At 44.9% G+C, this 17,928-nt stretch overlaps 1 protein-coding gene across 1 annotated transcript in view; it reads right to left on the bottom strand.

Moving 5' to 3' along the window:
* Positions 1-1,343: 1,343 nt before the first annotated feature.
* LOC103271035 (aldehyde oxidase 4-like) overlaps positions 1,344-17,928 on the bottom strand; it is an 84,021-nt gene continuing 67,436 nt past the window's right edge. Inside the window, 9 exon segments of the mRNA XM_021717797.1 lie at positions 1,344-1,397; positions 2,688-2,855; positions 4,742-4,942; positions 7,496-7,561; positions 7,738-7,852; positions 8,304-8,356; positions 9,848-9,922; positions 13,877-14,005; positions 15,812-15,907. Of these exon segments, the coding sequence (XP_021573472.1) occupies positions 1,344-1,397; positions 2,688-2,855; positions 4,742-4,942; positions 7,496-7,561; positions 7,738-7,852; positions 8,304-8,356; positions 9,848-9,922; positions 13,877-14,005; positions 15,812-15,907 (957 nt within the window).

Here is a 17,928-nt window from a genome sequence, read left to right as displayed (position 1 = left end):
AGAGAGAGAGAGAGAGAGAGAGAGAAAGGACTGTTGACTCGATTTTTGTTGTTCTGTCTAGCACAATGAGTGGGTTGGGTTTTAGGCAATCTGGATTATCAGGTGAATCCAAACATGTGCCCATAGCCACATGTACACACACAGACATGCACGTGCTTCTCTGAGAATAAAAGACATTGGTCGGTAAGACTTTTGTTTAAAAAGAGGCCTTTCCTTTTCACCACTGCCTTCTCTTCTTTTAACCTGGTCTCACTCACACATAAACAATTCCTACATACTTATTCTCCCAGTATTATTAAATTACTGTTAATAAACGCAGAGCTTTAATATCTAGTACACAGATCCCCAAGGGTTTATTTATTTGTATTTTACTACAAACTTTTGGAAAAAATTTGTGCTTTTAAACCTCACATGGGACTGCATCTTTTCTGGGATAGGACTGTGTTTCTGCAGGAAAATACAAGGTGAAGCAGCTGAGGAATAACCAGAAAAACAAACCCAAAGATCTTGTGCCCCTTCGATGGCAAAGGGTGGGTGCTGCTGACTTCCAGCCACAAGGTTAAAACAAAGGTCTCAAATGTGACGGTGATCACTATTTTATCCAGCATAAACAACGATTACCCAGCCTCTCAGGTGAGGAAGAAGTTGTACTGTGGACATGGATCATGGTGGATGGGAACCATGGAGGCTCTGGATGGCTACTTCCCAAAGCATCTTCTAAAAGCACCCCAGGTGTGGCAGGAACCCCAGAAGTGGCAGAAACTCCAGAACTGTGATGGGTCCGCAGAGCTGAGACAGCCCTTGCCCACTCAATAGCTGGCTGTGAGCATCTCTTTCCAACTCCGCATTTGGACCTTGTGGCATTGGCTTGAGGTGGGTCAAGGTGTGAGTATTTACACCATGGAAATTGGCAGACATGATAAATCATGGATTTTTCTAGGCAAGTCAATTATTAATAGTAGCACACCATTGGCTTTGGGGGAATCCTATCCTCAGAGTTTTGGGGGTGGATGATTTAACTGAACTTTGAGCAGATTTCTGAAGAACAAAGCACAGGTGATCTCTCTTGAGTTGTTCCAGGTTAATAAAAAATTTTAAAATCATGATGATGTTGAATTTGCAGGATAATGTAAACTAAAATTAGAATTTTTGATTCTAAACTTCATCATTTTTGGGGAAAATTTGCATTCTAAAACATAATCATGTAGCTCAACCTAAACCACAGAGAATAATTAAACAATGCTAAAATGATCTTTGACAATTGGGAGCAAACCTATATTTTGTTCTGGTTTGAGACTTTTAAGGTCAATTATGTATTCTTTCATTTTTTAGAAAAGATAAGGTTAAGACACACGGATGGACCAAGGTGTAAATGTTGAAGGGTCATCTCTGGGAATCTAAAAAAAAAATCCAAAGAAGGAAGGCAGTTGTTAATAAAATGTTATATAAACATATTATAAAGACAAACTGATTTTAAAAAAGACCAAGTCAATGTCTATTTTACTTGTTTCATAATTATACACTTTTCAAACACATTCTAATCCTTGAGTCATAAACCTTTTTGTCCTCATACATTTCTTCTGTTTGGAATAAGAAACATTTTACTCAGAAGCCCTGTTTCCAAGGCATAAAGTACAACCTAATTTTATTTTATTCTTTAATTTTTTTAAATATAGAGTTGTGGGGACAAGTGAGGTTTAACTACATAAATAGGCTGCATGCAGGTGAAGTTGGGGCTTCTAACTGGCCCTCACTCCCCCAGTAGTAGACCAGGTACCCTTTGTGTTGTCATGTGCCCCCCACCCTCCTGCAACCTAATTTTATACTGAAGACTGATTGAGGGCTGCAGTGGGCAGTTCAGTTGAGAAACAAGTTCTGGTGACAGTTCTAAATATATTTTTGGCAGCTGGAGGATGAACTATTCTAGTAATGTGTGGTTACAAAGCATATGAAGGTATGCCCACTGACCTGGTACTTTCATTTAAATTATTTTTATTAATTTGTCTAACAAATACATTCTGTGCAATTGACCAGATCAGATATCTAGTTAATGCAATTTGATTATTGAAGTAACTAAAGTGCCACATCAACTGCATTTTGATACAATGTTTAAAGAAGCAACCCACCATGTCCATTTGCTATCAACACTGGCTCAACTCAGTGTGCATTTCTTTTGGTCTGAAACAATGAAGCCATAATTTGAAGAAGTTCTCCCACTGTGCAGTTGCTTCAAAGCATATCGAAAACAGTATGTGGGGGCAAAATGAAAATTTTGGGTTTCTTTTTTTTTTTGAGTCAAGGTCTTACTCGGTTGTCCAGGCTGGAATGCAGTGGCATGATCACAACTCACTGCAGCCTCTACCTCCTAGGCTCAGGTGATCCTCCCTCCTCAGCCTCCTGAGTAGCTAGGACTACAGGCATGTACCACCATGCCTGGCTAATTTTTTGATTTCTTACAGAAATGAGGTTTTACTATGTTGTCCAGGCTGGTCTTGAACTTTTGGGCTCAAGCATTCCTCCCACCTCAGCCTCCCAAAATGCTGGGATTACAGGCATGAGCCTTCACGGCCAGCAAGGAATTTCACTGGAAAATGTTAACTTGCCCTAGAATTTTGTCATGGTGATCACACCCCTGCCAAGAACCTGAAAGTCCACGTAAGGAGTGATTACAGCAGGGACTTCCTTACCATGTCGGTGAACTGATCCACACACATCATCCTGATCACCTCAGGAGTTGCAGGGCTGCTCAGGATGAAGGTCTTGGCCATTCCCCTCTCCCTGCGGGCAGCAGCCACCGCATCATATATGGCAAAGAACACGGAGGACCCCAGGAGCATTCCAGCCTCGCCCAGTCCCTGAGAGAAGAACAAAAGGCTTTAGAAACTCTCTCTCTCTCTCTCACCCTCGGAGTGGAGTGTTTCTGGATGCCCTCCATGGTGGTTTGTGGGGGTCCTCCTCAGAGAAGCTCTGAAAATGCCCCGTGATCTTGGAAGGGGACTAAAAACTAGTTTTCAGGTAAAGTCCTGAAGACCAAAGCCCTTGGTACCCTCTGGGTATGCCAGTTCTGGCTCCAAATCATTTGTATTTCACTCAACACCCACATGGACAAGCACAATCTTTGCAGCTGAGCTTGGAGCACAGTGAGGTGGGAGCCTCAGTCCACACGTGCACAGCCCCTGTGTGGGTTGATGCTTTGGAAGGAACAGTGTAGTGACACCATGTTTTGAACGATGCACCAATGCTTGCTTGTGCTGATTTTTCTTCTTTCTTCAAGCTAGTCTGCAGTCTGTGTCCAGCCTCTTGGTGGAGGGATGGGACAAAGGCCCCCACGCAGATCAAGGCTTCCCAGGCTTTGGTTGTTAAGGTTCTAGGTTCCCCTGAGGTAAGTAAGGAGAAGTTGGGATGGTGGGAAGAGGTTTCCTCAGAGGTGGGGAGGAGAGCAAAGAGCAGAGAGGCCTGGTGCTTGGAGCAGAACGGGCAGGGAGGTGACTATGCTCCCAGTGGCCTGATTGTGTACCATCGGCCTTTGGAAATGTCCCTGACCAAAGTCTAGTGAAGAAGTGGTGAGACAGACCTTCCTCCCGACCTTGGCTTACTCTAGAAAGCAGGGAAGCTTCTGGATACCTGAGGTCAAGCTGAAACTTGGGGAATATAAATTAGTACAGCCTCTATGGAAATCAGTACAGAGATTTCTCAAAGGACTAAAAGCAGATCTACCATTCAATTCAGCAGTCCCACTCCTGGGTCTCTATCCAGAGGAAGTCATTATACAAAAAAGACACCTACATTTGTATGCTTATTGCAGCACAATTCACAATTGCAAAGATGTGGAATCAACCTAAGTGCTCATCAACTGATCAGTGGATAAAGAAAATGTGGTGTACACACACACACACACACACACACACACACACAGACACACACACACACAAACACACACAGAACATGGAATACTACTCAGTTATAAAAAAGAATGAGGCTGGGTGCAGTGGCTCATGCCTGAAATCCCGGCACTCTGGGAGGCTGAGGCAGGAGGATCACTTGAGCCCAGGAGGTTGAGACCAGGCTGGGCAACACAATAAGACCTTACCTCTACAAAAAATACATTAAAAAAAATTGGCCGAGCATGATACCACAAACCTGTAGTCCCAGCTACTTGGAAGGCTGAGGCAGGAGGATCACTCGAGCCCAGGAGTTTGAGGCTGTGGTGAGCTGTGATCATGCCACTACACTCCAGCCTGGGCAACAGAGTAAGGCCCTGACTTTAAAAAAAAAAAAAAAGCCCATTCTGACTTGGGGAGTGGAGGAGGAGCTGTGTCCGTGAGAAGGAGTCTAGGGACAAGTGGAAGGAGTGCAGCAGGGGGTGCTCTGGGAGGGGCCATGTGCCTGCTGTGTCCATTTGCCTCATGGCCATGTGGCTGGATGATCCGAGGCACTCAGCTCCTCTTGACCTCCTTGTTTGGTTTAGACCGCTTCCTGATCTTGCTCAAGCATGAAGACTGTCCTCAACTTTCTGGTTCCATGGGTGTCACTCCGCTCAGGCAATCTGCTCGCCTCGGCCTCCCAAAACGCTGGGATTACAGGTTGAGCCACCGAGCCCGGCCAAAAAAAAAATTTTTAAATCCTGCTTTCCCACTTATTAAAAAAAGAAAAAAAAAATCTCTGTTGCTTCAACCACCCAGTCTGGGGTGTCCTGTCATGGCAGACCTGCCCGAGGAACACAGAACTCTCGAGTTCTTACCTTGGATGAGTAGATGGCGATAGGATTGCGGGAACGCACCAGAGTGACGTAGAACTCTTCTGGGACCTCGGTGACTGTGGGGATTTTGTAGTCATCTGGACTCCGAGAATAAAGCACACCTTCTGGGGAGTATTTCAGTTCTTCTATGGTGTATAATCCCATGCCTTGGATAAATGCTCCCTCGATCCACAGTCAGAAACACTGCAGTTGTAAGCGCAAAACATAGGTTGGATCCACATTCCATATTCCAGCGTGTGTAAATGGAGCTCTTGCGCCCAGTAAACACTACTGGGGACTCTGCAGAGGACCCTATGGGACTGACACCTGTGGCCTTGCCTGGGTTCGCCCTCAGGAACCCCACACCCAGATAACTGGCATTTGCCAAGTTCCCAGTAATTCTCCAAACCCACCAGACTCGTCCTCACCTATGAACCTCCATAGGCTCACTTTCTCCTGCCTCTCTTCACTTCTTCCTACCTCTACCAGTCTACCTGGCACACTCCTATTCATCTCCATGTCCCCTCTGCTGGATGCCGCCTCCCTGGAGCCCTCTATATCCTCCCCCCATTTTTGGGATGGATTTTTTTTTTTTTTTTTTGGTCAGGCTAGAGTGCAGTGGCACAATCAGAGCTCACTGCAGCCTTGGCCTCCTGGGCTCAGGTGATCCTCCAGCCTCAGCCTCCTGAGTAGCTGGAACTACAGGCATGTGCCACCATTTCCAGCTAATTTAAAAAAAAAAAATTTTTGTAGAGATGGGGTTTTGCTATGTGCTCAGGCTGGTCTTGAACTCCTGGCCTCAAGCTATCCTCCCGCCTCAGTCTTCTAAAGGGTTGGAATTACAGGCATGAGCCACTGTGCCTGGCATCCATGGGTGGATTTAGGACCTGCTTTCTCTAGGCTCACGGCACCTTGGACACACCATCAGGGCGGCTCTGGGAGGGTATCTCCCTTGTCCACCTCTCGCTCTCACCCTCATCATCTTATGAGCTTATTAGAATCTCATAAGCTGTCTTGAATTCTGTTCCCAGCATGGTGCCTAGTACGTAGATTCTCTGTCAATGTCTGTCGAAGTAGATGAAAGAGAAGCTAACATGAAAGAACCGTGAGCTAGAACAAATGGAGCCAGTCCACTGTGGTTGATCATAACACCCAGACTGCTTTACTTCGTGTATAAGTTACTATGGAGAGTTGATCATCGTTAAACAGGGCAGGCTGGAAAAAATAGCTGTATTTATTGAAAGCCATGTTGAGTTCTGTTTATAAACTTTTATGCTCTAGGAAAAAGTTTCCTTTTAAAAGGGGTGTCTGCCTGGAGGTTATAAAAATTGGAGAGTTATAGTCTGCATTTTACTGAAACACAAAATTTAGGAACAAGGTAAGCAAATTTAAATGCTACATTCAGAAATAACTGTGTTTGTTTAGAAAGGAAAATATCAAAGCCCAAGAGATGCAGTTGAACCCACTGCTGGGTTTCTTTCCTCTTCTGATGGGACAAATGCAGGGTTTTCCTGCTCACAACGGTTCCGTTTTGACTTTCACTTAAGAAATAAAGCGGCAGGAATTAGATGGGAGGAGGGGAAAAGAGACAGGGTGGGAGCCAGGGCCTGGGGTTGCTGTAGCTCTCACACCTTGTAGGCTTTAGATAGATTTTGAGCACAGATTCCAAGACCCAGCCTGCAAAGTTACAATGGAGCAGCTCTGGGGCTGAGCCAGGCCTGGGAATCCACATTCCAGCAAGCACTGTTGGTGCTTCCATTGAGCCTCTGAGGATCATGTCTTGAGAAACACTGAGGGACCAGTGAAACTAATCCTTGGAAAGCCAGTGGCCAAGCCAGTGGGGTGAGCCAATCTCTAGGACTAAGGACGGCAACACGCTGTTCACAGATGAAAGCACTATACGTCTGCCAGCATTTGCAGCAAGGCTACTCAATTGTTCCAAATCGCCTCGCAGGTGCCCAGGGCAGACTGGCAGCCTTGGCCTCACCTGGGAGCCCGTGAGCAGGTCTGGGGCTGGTCAGTGTGGCTGGTCTGTAAGCTCTGCTTTGAATAACAAAGTTAGAAAAAAAGCAAGGCTATGTCAACAGCTGGAAGGTTTTAACTCTAAGTTTAAGAGAACATTGGGTGAGTTGATTTTGTTTATTTGTGAGATAAAAATCAGAATTTAATTCAGCAAGGTGGGGGGAATTGTGTTTAAGTATTTGTTTAAAAAATTTCTCTAAACTGGGCAGTCTGTTAAAATTCAATGTTAATATGAACACTAATGTAACTTTATTATTATATACTGATGTAATGTTCTAATTACTAACAGTACTCATTAAAGAAAAACTTGAAAGCATGGAGAATTATAAAGTAGAATAAATTATATATATTCCTGCCATGCAGACAGATCATGGTTAGCTTTTTCTTACATTTTCTTTCAGTACCTATTTATTTTTATTTTTTAAGTTATTTTTCTTTTTCTTTATCAGAGATGGAGATCTCACTATGTTCCCCAGGCTAGTCTCAAGCAATCCTCCTGCCTTGGACTCCCAAATGCTGGGATTATAGGCATGAGCTGCCACATCTGGCCTTTTTCAGTATTTTATCAGTGTTGTGTATGCATGTTTGTGTGCATGAGTAATGTTTTGTATATAATAGGTATTGCAGAATACTTGCACTAGGTATGAACAAGGTTTGGAGGAAAACAGTATTCTGAATGAATAGCTCTACATGGAATTGAGCAAATCTTCTAGGGACGGTTCTGGGATGACACACCTGTCCAACATCCAGGGCTGGGTTTATGCTGAATGCAGCGTCCATGAAGATGTCAGTCCTAAGAAGCTGTGTTGGAAGAAAACATATAAAAGAAAATATTATTTATTTAAAACAAACTTTTACTAAAATGACGTATCTGTGCTGGTCCTTCCATTGGGAGGATTTCCGTACAGTGCAGGAAACATGCAGGTGTGTGTGTTGTGCCCTGAAGGTGTAAATACAAATGTCATCTAGTCATCTACCTTATGTGCCCCGGTCAGGCAGTCGACTTCAACCTCGGAACAGGACACTCCGTACACGTAGTATGGGTAAGCATTGCCCTCCTCCTTCTCCCAGTCCATGTGGGTCTGGTAGCCCCTGAGAGGAGAAATCAGTGGTGGAAAGAAAAGGCATTGTCCCCATGAGTGGCCCATTGCCTGGCTGTGCTGAGTCCCAGAGGTGGACACAGCCGAAGGGCCTTCCTCCCTTGTCCCATGAGGAGACCACATGGTCAGGTCTACAAAGCACCACTGCAGACCTGGGGAGAGGATCAACTGGTGCCAGGCCCCTTCCCTCCAGTGCACAGTTACTGGGATGGACCGGCATGTGTGGATGACCATGACGTCCCTCCTGGCTGGTAAGCAGCAGCTTTCCTGGGGAGGCCCTGGAGTGTTCCCCAGGTCTCCCTCCTCACCTCCCACAGCCTCAGATGAAGGGGTTCACACCCAGCATGGCAGAGCCCCGGGACTACCCAGACATCTGTCCTTGCTGATGTGTGCTCAGCACCCCTGCCAAGTACAATTGAAACCAAAGCAAAAACATCCTTTACTTGAAATATCCAGTGGCTGAGAGACTGATGCCTTCTTCAAAGGCTTTTGCAACCTGAAAGAGATGATGAGTTATGTAGTTAATCCTCACTTGTACCCCACATTCCTATAATAAAATATATAACCATAGGGACAGTAGCGACAGATACCTTCCACACTGGGCTTGCATCCTCTTGTCTGCACTGACCTCTGATCCATATCCCTCCCATGACACCAGCCTGGGTGCCAGTCACAGGTCACGCCTATCATTGGAGGCACCTGAAGGCAGCTGCTTGCTGTGCTCCAGGACCCTCTGTGCTTTGGGGTTGCATAGTGTAAAGCTGATTCCTTTTCACCTTTTCACTTTTTAAATTAGGGGGAGAGAGGGCTGACTCTATGTCTACACTTATGTACACAGGTTTGTATATATATTTTCATCCTGCTTTGTTCCCAGATAATTTGGTTGTCTCAATATATGATGATGTCAGACTTTTTTTTAAACTGGGCAGGGGTAGGAAATGATACTAAAATGATAATAAAAATGGTAATAATAATAATTTTTATTAAACATTGGTAATCCATTGATCTTAGGACCACTATTGTCTCCATGATGAAGGTGAGAAAATCAATGCCCTGAGGCTATGAACTGAATGTTTGTGTCACCTCAAAATTCATGTGTTGGAACTCCAACCCCCATAAGCCGGGTGTAGTGGTTCACACCTGAAATCTCAGCACTTTGGGAGGCAGAAGCGGGTGGATTGCTTGAGTCCAGGAGTGTGAGATCAGCCTGGGCAACATAGCAAGACTTCCCCTCTACAAAGAATTTAAAAATTATCCACATGTGGTGGCGCTTGCCTGTAGTCTTAGTTACTCAGGAGGCTGAGGTGAAAGGATTGTCTGAGCCTAAAAAATGGCATCAATGTCCTCATCAAAGAGGCTCCAGAAAGCTGCTTAACCCTTTTAGTCCATGAGGACACAGTGAGGACATCTGTGAACCAGGAAATGGACTCTCACTGGATACTAAATCTGCTGGTGCCTTAACCTCAGACTTGCAGTCAGAACTGTGGGACATGAATCTCTATTGCTGACAACCCACCCAGTCTATGGTACAGTGTCAGACTCAGTGAGAAATCAGGTTCTGAAATAAAGCCAGGTTTCAGTGAACATGAACATCTCTCCTACTCTTTTGGAAAAGGAGAAGGAAAAAAAAAAAGGAAATGCTGGTGAATATTTTATTTCTCTCTCTCTCTTTTTTTTTTGAGTTACAGTCACTCTCTCACCTAGGCTGGAGTGTAGTGACACACTCATAGCTACTGCAGCCTCAACCTCCTGGGCTCAGGTGATCCTTTCATCTCAACCTCTCACCAAGTTGCCCAGGTTGGTCTCGAACCCTTGGGTTCAGGCAATCCTCTTGCCTTGGGCTCCCAAAGTGCTGAAATTACTGGTGTGAGCCACCGCACCCAACAATGTTTTGTTTTTCAAGTGTCACCCATTATCTCGCACGTCTAAGACTGTTTCCCATGGGATGCAGCTGCCTTTCTCGGCAGGGATAAAGAGGGACACTCACCCACTCCTCCCATGTTGCTTCAGGGTTTTTTCTGATGATGGGATGCAGACGGGCCATGAGAATCTGGCAGGCATTCTAACAATGAGTATTTGAAATGATTTCAGAAAGAAAGCGCAAGAACAGCAGATGTTAACTATTTAAATCAACTCAATACAGACCATCAGTGTTGGAATCCCGTTTCTCAGTTGGGATTCTTAAACTTGCGCAATGGATTCCCTTCAAAGAAAAAGTATTCTTTGTATCCTACAGTGTTGATTTACAATTATCTTTTTTTTTTTTTTTTTTGAGTTGGAGTCTCACTCTTTCTTGTCATCCAGGCTGGAGTGCAGTGGCATGCTCACGGACACCACAGCCTTGACCTGCTGGGCTTAGGTGATCCTTCTGCCTCAGCCTTCCAAGTAGTTGGAACTACAGGCACACACCACCATTCCTGGCTAGTTTTTTTTTTGTGATTTATTGTAGAGATGAAGTCTCACCAAGTTATCTAGGCTGCTCTCAAATCTCTGGGCTCAGGTAATCCCCTCACTTCTGCCTCCCAAAGTGCTGGGATTACAGGCTGAGCTATGGTGGCCAGCCGACTTACAATTATCTTTATAATGTTTAAATATATGCTAATGTAAAGCTAGGTAGAGACTGGGCATGGTGGCTTATTCCAGCACTTTGGGAGGCCAAGGTGGGAGGATCACTTGAGGCCAGGAGCTCAAGACCAGCCTGGGCAACTTAATGAGACACTGTCTCTATAAATTAAAAATGAGCTTGGTGTGGTGGCATGTGCCTGTAGTCTCACCTACACAGGAGACTGAGGCAAGAGGATTGCCTGAGTACAAGAACTTGAGGTTGCAGTAAGCCAATATTGTGCCACTGCACTCCAGCCTGAGCGACTGAGCCAGAACCCATCTTGGGGGTGGGGGGGGAGTTAGGCAGAGTCTCTTTAGGGTTATAACTCTAAAAGAAAAACAAAATGACAGAGTATGCCTACCCATCTATATGCCAATAAAACTCAAAATAACAACATTAATTTAGTTGACTGATGATGTTGCTTTCTGAAGCTAAATTGCTGCTTGGAGTGTGGAAAAGACATTGACCACCCAGGCACACAAGCTTTTGATTCCAACATATTTACTGGGTGCTAGCTGATGGGTTGGGTTTCTCCCCACTCTTATTTACGTTGCCACTAGATTTTTCACTTTCATTTTATACCTTGCCATTATCAGCTCTTCACCAGGCAAAAAGTCATCATTTACTGTTTTATATCTGAAGCTCATCTCTGCTCTCCTCTTGTTACTTTGACACAAAGTGTTCTCTTGGTCCCAAATGTGGTCAAAGAGATATCATGGCAACTCTCCAGATAGAAAGCAGTCATTCTGATACTCCAAAATTGTCAAATGATCCAATAGTACTTAGTTTAATTTAAAAAAAATTATTATTATTATTTTGAGTCAGGGTCTCACTCTGTCACCCAGGCTGGAGTGCAGTGGCACAATCATGGCTCCCAGCAGCTTCAACTTCCTGGGCTCAGGATCCTTCCACCTCAGCCTCCCAAGTAGCTGGAACTACAGGTGCACGCCACCCTGCCCAGCTAATTTTTTACGTTTTTTGTAGTGATAAAATCTTGCTATGTTGCCCAGGCTGGTCTTAAACTGCTGGCCTCAAGCAATCCTCCCTCCTCGGTCGCCCAAAATTCTGGGATTACAAGCATGAGCCCACCATGCCCGGCCTGTTATTTATGAATGCATATTAAGGAACTTTTTCAAACTCATTTAAGGCTGAGGACCTGAAAGAACAAGACCTCCACAACAGGTGACAAAGAGTCCCTTAGTCCAAATTGTGGTGCTCTGCTGGCTGAACCAACTTGCAGAAGAGGTGGTCACAAACGACTCCTCATGCGCCGTGATGGACTAAGAAAACTGGAGTTGAAGAGGCCGAAAGATTGGCCTCAGGGAGAGGGTCTCATGGGAGAAGGTTGCCAGGGCCCTCGGAGCCCCATTCTCTCAAATCTAGGGAAGGGTGGTTCAAAGCCACTCTGAGAGCACGACATGCACCCCCTGGAGTTTAGAGGCCCTGCAGATTGGTGTCTACTTCAGAAGGCAGGTCTACAGGTAAAGGGTGGTGCGCAGCCTGGGGCAGCAGGGGGCAGTAGAGGGCCATGCGGGGCAGGCACCACACGCCTGGGGTGGCCGAGGGCAGCAGAGAGCCACGCGAGCAGACTTTGAGGGCACATGTTCCTGGAAGCAACCGGGGGTGCGGGTGCTGGCTACGGTGAGTTTTTCTACTAATTTATCACAGGTTCTTCATTTCCATTCCATAGCAAGATGAGGACAGTAAAACCAAAATAAAATTAATTTTCCCCACTGGCTGCATTCTTTGCTTTGTGGTGTGTAACACTCAGTCCCTATTTCTGGAAACCTAAGAATGCAAACGCTTACTGATTTTTCTGCTCCATCTATTCCTTTTCATTTAAAAGTATTCAGGATTTTTTGACAAGTCATTTCTCCTCTATAGCCACATGCCAGACTTTCCTCCTATATAAAAGGCTTGGGATTTTAAAAGAATTCCGGGGTTCTGAAATGAACAATTTCAGCTTCCTCAGCCTCACCCAGTAGCTGATGGTCTGGTCACACCAAGGCCGGAGCCATCGGCCTCTTGGTGGCCAACGGAACTTCAGCTTTTGCTGTTTCCTTGAAAATCTGATGCAATTGTTGACTGGAATCTAGACCTTGGGAAGCCGTGGGTCTTGTGAGCCTTGAAAGCTCACCATAATCAATCCACCAAGGAAGCCCACTGAGGAGCTGCAGACGGTCTGAAGGGCAATCAAATGACTGACAGTCACCCTTTCCTTCCAGGGTACACTCTCTGAATCTGCTGGACACGTTTTTGCCCAAGTCAGACGCTGGAGGCTGCTATCTAGAAAGGCAACTGCTCCCTTTACATTTTCCTAGATTTTCATTTTAAGCTTTTATTTTTTGTTGAGATGGGGTCTCGCTATGTGGCCCAGGCTGGTCTTGAACTCCTGGCCTCAAGCTATCCTCCCACCTCAACCTCCCAGAGTGCTGGGATTACAGGCATGAGCCATCACGCTCAGCCATCAATGGACTTTTGATATCTTAGCGTACTTAGAGGATTACAGGTCAGTTTTATTCAGAGGGAGGGAAGAAGAAGCCCACAGAGGGAACTTGAACCTCCCCTGAACATGGGATAAAGAACAACGCTGTCTCCTGCGGCATGTCCTGGAGCTCAGTCTTTCAAGTAACAGTTTCATGTACTGAGTCACTGCCAGCCTGAACCTGTGCTCAGAGCAGGCTCTTTGAATTTTGTCCTGTTTTGTTTATTGCTATACCCCTGTTACTCAGGACAGGACTGGCCCAGGGAAGCCTCAGGAGATGTTTGTTAAGTAACTGTTGAATCAGTAAGAGAAGTGTGAAGTCACACACATGTATGACTATTCGTGTCATTCTTTATTGAAAGAAATAAAAAATATAAAAATCTTTCCAAAAATATTTTGTTTCCTCTTTTTTTTTTTTTTGAGTCCTTGCCTTATCGATGTCCAAGATGGTGTCTAGCTGTGTACTGGGTCTCTTTGCAACCTGTACTGGCAAGGCAATCACGTGAGTGAAAGATGAAAAATGAACTCAGTCATCTAGACGTTTTATCAAAGTTAGAATTTCTCAGAGTATTTTTCAACTGACCCAAGCCCTGTGTGGAACCAAGATGGAGTGACCCTGCCTTGCTCTTGTGTGCTGGGATAAGAGGAGGCAGATGCTTTTATCCAAGACAGAGGGAGGTTGCTGAATGCATAGGCCTTCACAGGTAATGGAGCATTAACTATGAAAACAGCCCCATGCCCAGAAAGAGCACCAAATGGGTAGCCTTGGAAAACTTGACCTAGAACCTCGGCACTGCCATGAATTCGTTGAATGACCTAGAACTTGACCTCTTTTGGCCTCAGATTCTTCTTCCATAAAAGAAGGGGTGGGACGATGTCCTTTTCCGCACTGTCCCTGGGGGCCTGGAAGATGAAAGAAACATCACCTGCACGGCCTTCCCGTTGATGTCCGCCCCCATGGACCCCGCTGTGAAGACAGCATTGGGCACTGTAACTGTGCTTGTTTCGGACTGGTGGATGTACGACGCAGGTATGCCAAGTTCCCGACTGGCTACCTGCCGGAAGTGAAAAACAAAGGTGCTTTAGCTTATGGACTTTGAGCCCCACCCCACGTTCAAAACCTTTATGTTCCTTTTAGAACTAAGTGTAAAGCCTGGTTGTTCTCCTAGAGAGACGAACATTGGAGCTGGCATGATGGCCTATGCGTAGATGGATGCGTTTGAAGGTTTTAGAGGCACAGTTAAAGAAATACTCCTTCAGAAACACATGGCCAACCCAGGATGCCTTTTGTGCTTTCTTACAAAAAAAAGTTTTATCACTGACCCACTGTAATTGTACATATTTATACAATCCTACTACTAGGGATCTACCCAAAGGAACAGAGATCAATATATAAAAAAGATATCTGTAATCATATGTTCATTGCAGCCCTAGTCACAATAGCAAAATCATGGAACCAACCTAAGTGCCCACCAACAATTGGCTGGATAAAGAAAATGTGGCAGATAATCACCATGGAATACTACACAGCCATAAAAAAAGAATGGAATCATGTTCTCTGCAGCAACATTTGTGGAGGTAGAGATCACCAGCTTAAGTTAACTGACTCAGAAACAGAAAGCAAAACTCTGCATGTTTTCACTCATATGTGGAAGCTAAGTGGTCACAAAGATGGAAATAACAGACACTGGAGACACCAATAGAAGAGAGGTAGGGAGGGGGGTTATGGTTCAGAAATTACCTATGGGGTACAATATTTACTATCTGGGGAATGGGCCACCTGAGATCCAATTCCCACCACTACACAATATGTCCATGTTGTACATGAACAGGCAAGTGTACCCCTGAATCTCAAATAAAGGTAAAAAAATCACTGACTCATCATACTTGTACATATTTATGTGGTACAATTTGATGTTTCGATCCACACAGGTGTTGTATCATGACCAAATCAGGGCATTTGTTGTATCCATGACTTCATGCACTTTCATACTGGCATCATGGAAACTGTGCTGTGGCAGGGTGGCCTTGCTGGGCATGGAGCTTAGTGGGACAGGTGTAGGCAGATCGAGGCCCTGGTCTTCCTCTATCACCTTCATCTTTCCCTCATAATTTACAGACAATTTAACAGATTATGTTTCCTTCTGGAGACATCTTGTAGGCATAAAAATTTTGTTGTGAAGAGGCAAGGTATGTTCACAGAAGGCCCTGTGGATTTCTGTGATTTATTAACTCCAAGCACACAATTTGATAACATTCTTTCCTTAAAGAAAGTATCTTTTATCTCTTATTGTGAGAGAAGCTTCCTTTTCCACACACATTTTTAATACAAATGTCTTATTTAATGAATTCTTATTTCATATTAAACAATGGAAATTTTCCTATTGTGATAATCTCTTGCCCTTAAAATAATATTAGAAACACTCTTTTGAATTAGCACAATAGTCAGTCATGTGAAATTCCTAAGTAGATTGCAAATTCTAAGAGCATAATTTTTCATCCTATTTCACGCATTCATTTCTAACTGAGGATTTGAATGAATGCAGTGTTGCTTTGAGCATTTACCATAAAGCTCATTTTTAGATAAAGTACTTTATCTTTGAAATCTGAGTCACATTTTTCTGAAGACCTGTGGATGTGATTCTTTTGTGTACAGGAGAAATCATGGAACATATCTCCTCAATGCTAACACCCCTGTTTCCCAGACCCCTGTATTTTTGTGTTTCTGGAGTCAGGCTGGATCTTACAATGAACTTGTGCATTTACTGTGATAGAAATTCTTCTACTTAAGGTAAGAGTTGTTAAGTAGAATGTAATGTGCCCAACTCTTCCACTCTGGGGAAGACGGACACTTATCTCACCTGAATCATCTTGGTGTACAGACCTTGTCCCAGCTCACACCCACCATGGGTTACTAAGACAGAGCCATCCAGGTAGATGTGGACAAGAGCGGCCGCCTGGAGGAAACAATTGTAGGACCCGTTTGGAAACTGTGCAGCTGGACATTGTGAGTGTGCTGCTGAGGTTGCTTCACGGAGTCAGTCTCTCCATTTTTATTCTGGAGAAGGAAGCTGTTCTTGGTGGCTCCTGACAACCTCTTGAAAGAAACCCCAGACCCATCGATGTGGATGGATGCATGCGTTCCCCTCCCTCAGTCAACATTCTGCCTCCTGGGGACCCTGGGTGTTGCTGTGGGAACTACCTTGCCAAAGTCCCCAGCTGTTGATGTTTTGTCATTCTCCGCCCACCCCCCGCCCGCCCCCATGGGAAGATCAGTTTTAAAGCACATGGAACCTGCCTGAGTACATTTCCAGGCATGGGGCCTTCTGGATACTAGAGTGACTGGAAGAACCTTGAGACACATTCTTGGTTACCAAATGCTGATCTTGTTGAATCATGGTGGGAGAGGGTGTGGGCCTCCTGAAAATTCCAACTCAGCAGCAGGTTGGAGCCGGATTCCAAACATCCATTTTTTGAAGCTCCCAGGTGATTTTGAGGACTGACTAGGTTTGGGATCTTCTGACTGAGTCCAAATTCATTACTTTGCCCATGGCAGGAGAGAGGCCTAGAGTGGGGGAGACTTGGCTGAAGCCAGCCATCTAGTTTGTAGAAAAGTCAGGACTGGAACCCATGACTCCTGATTCAAGACCAGTGCTCTCGGCAACCATGCCATGCTGCCTTTTGAACAAGTTGCTGTTGCCCATCTCTGGGACTGTTGTTCTTCTAATGGAAGAACCCACATCATGTATACATAGCTCCAGGGATCAGCCCCCAGGAGGGAGGAGGTTGGCAACATTGGTGGCTCTGTAAGTTGCTAAAATTTTTCTTTAGGAAATCCTCATCATGGCCAGGCGTGGTGGCTCATGCCTGTAATCCCAGGTCAAGGTGGGCAGATTACTTGAGGTCAGGAGTTTGAGACCAGTCTGGGCAACATAGTGAGACCTCGTCTGTAAAAAAATAATTAAAAAATGAGCCAGGTGTGGTGGCGTGTGCCTGTAGTTTCAGATACTGAGGATGCTGAGGTGGAAGGATCTCTTGAGCTCAGGAGGTCAAGGTTGCTGTGAGCAGTGATTGTCATGATTATGCCACTGCTTCCAGCCTGGGTTACAGAGTGAGACCCCGACTCAAAAAAAGAAAAAGAAAAGAAAATCTCCATTACATGCTCATGCATGTGACCATCTGCCCTCTGGGGCTCCAACTTCTGTGTTAATGCCCGTGCCTCTGTTGCCCAGTGTTCAAATCTAACTTGCTCATCTTTTCACTGACACTGTTCGTCAACCATGAGGTCCTATGTAGGAACTTTTGCACGTAGTATTTCACCTCTGTGACCATCCATCAAGAATAGTTGATGACCATGTACCAATTAGCATGGCCACATGGTGCTTTCAGATTTCATGGGAGGTTTGATGGTGATGACTATATAAGTACACGTAGGATTTTTTAAATTGATGGAGCACACTAGAGACAAGAGAGGGGTTGGTAAGTCATCACATCGTCTGTAGACATTTAAGACTAAAGCCTTCATGATGACCTGAACAGCAGCAGCCAGAATCACCATCACTTTGGGAGAGGATTTAGGTTAAGAGAGGCAACATTACTCATCACATTCAATCAATGATACTGTTTTTTTTTCCTTTTTCTTTTTTAACAGGGTCTCACTTTGCCCCTCAGGCCTCAACCTCCTGGAATCAAGTGATCCTCTTGCTTCAGCCTCCCTGGTATGCACCACCACGCCCAACTAATTTTTTTGATTTTTTTTTTTTTTCAGAGATGGGGTCTCACTTTGTTTCCCAGACTGGTCTGAAACTCCTGGGCTCAAGCAATTCTCTCACCTCAGCCTCCTAAAATGCCAGGATTGTAGGCATGAAACACCAAGCCCATCCTCCCTATAGTATTATTTATTTATTTATTGAGTTGGAGTCTCACTCTGTTGCCCAGACTGGAGTGCAGTGGCTGCTCCTGGCCACCACAGCCTCGA

The sequence above is a fragment of the Carlito syrichta genome, unplaced genomic scaffold (assembly GCF_000164805.1).
Source record: "Carlito syrichta isolate Samal-C Ts95f unplaced genomic scaffold, Tarsius_syrichta-2.0.1 Scaffold311129, whole genome shotgun sequence".
Lineage (NCBI taxonomy): Eukaryota > Metazoa > Chordata > Mammalia > Primates > Tarsiidae > Carlito > Carlito syrichta.
This window is presented reverse-complemented; position numbering and strand designations above follow the sequence as displayed.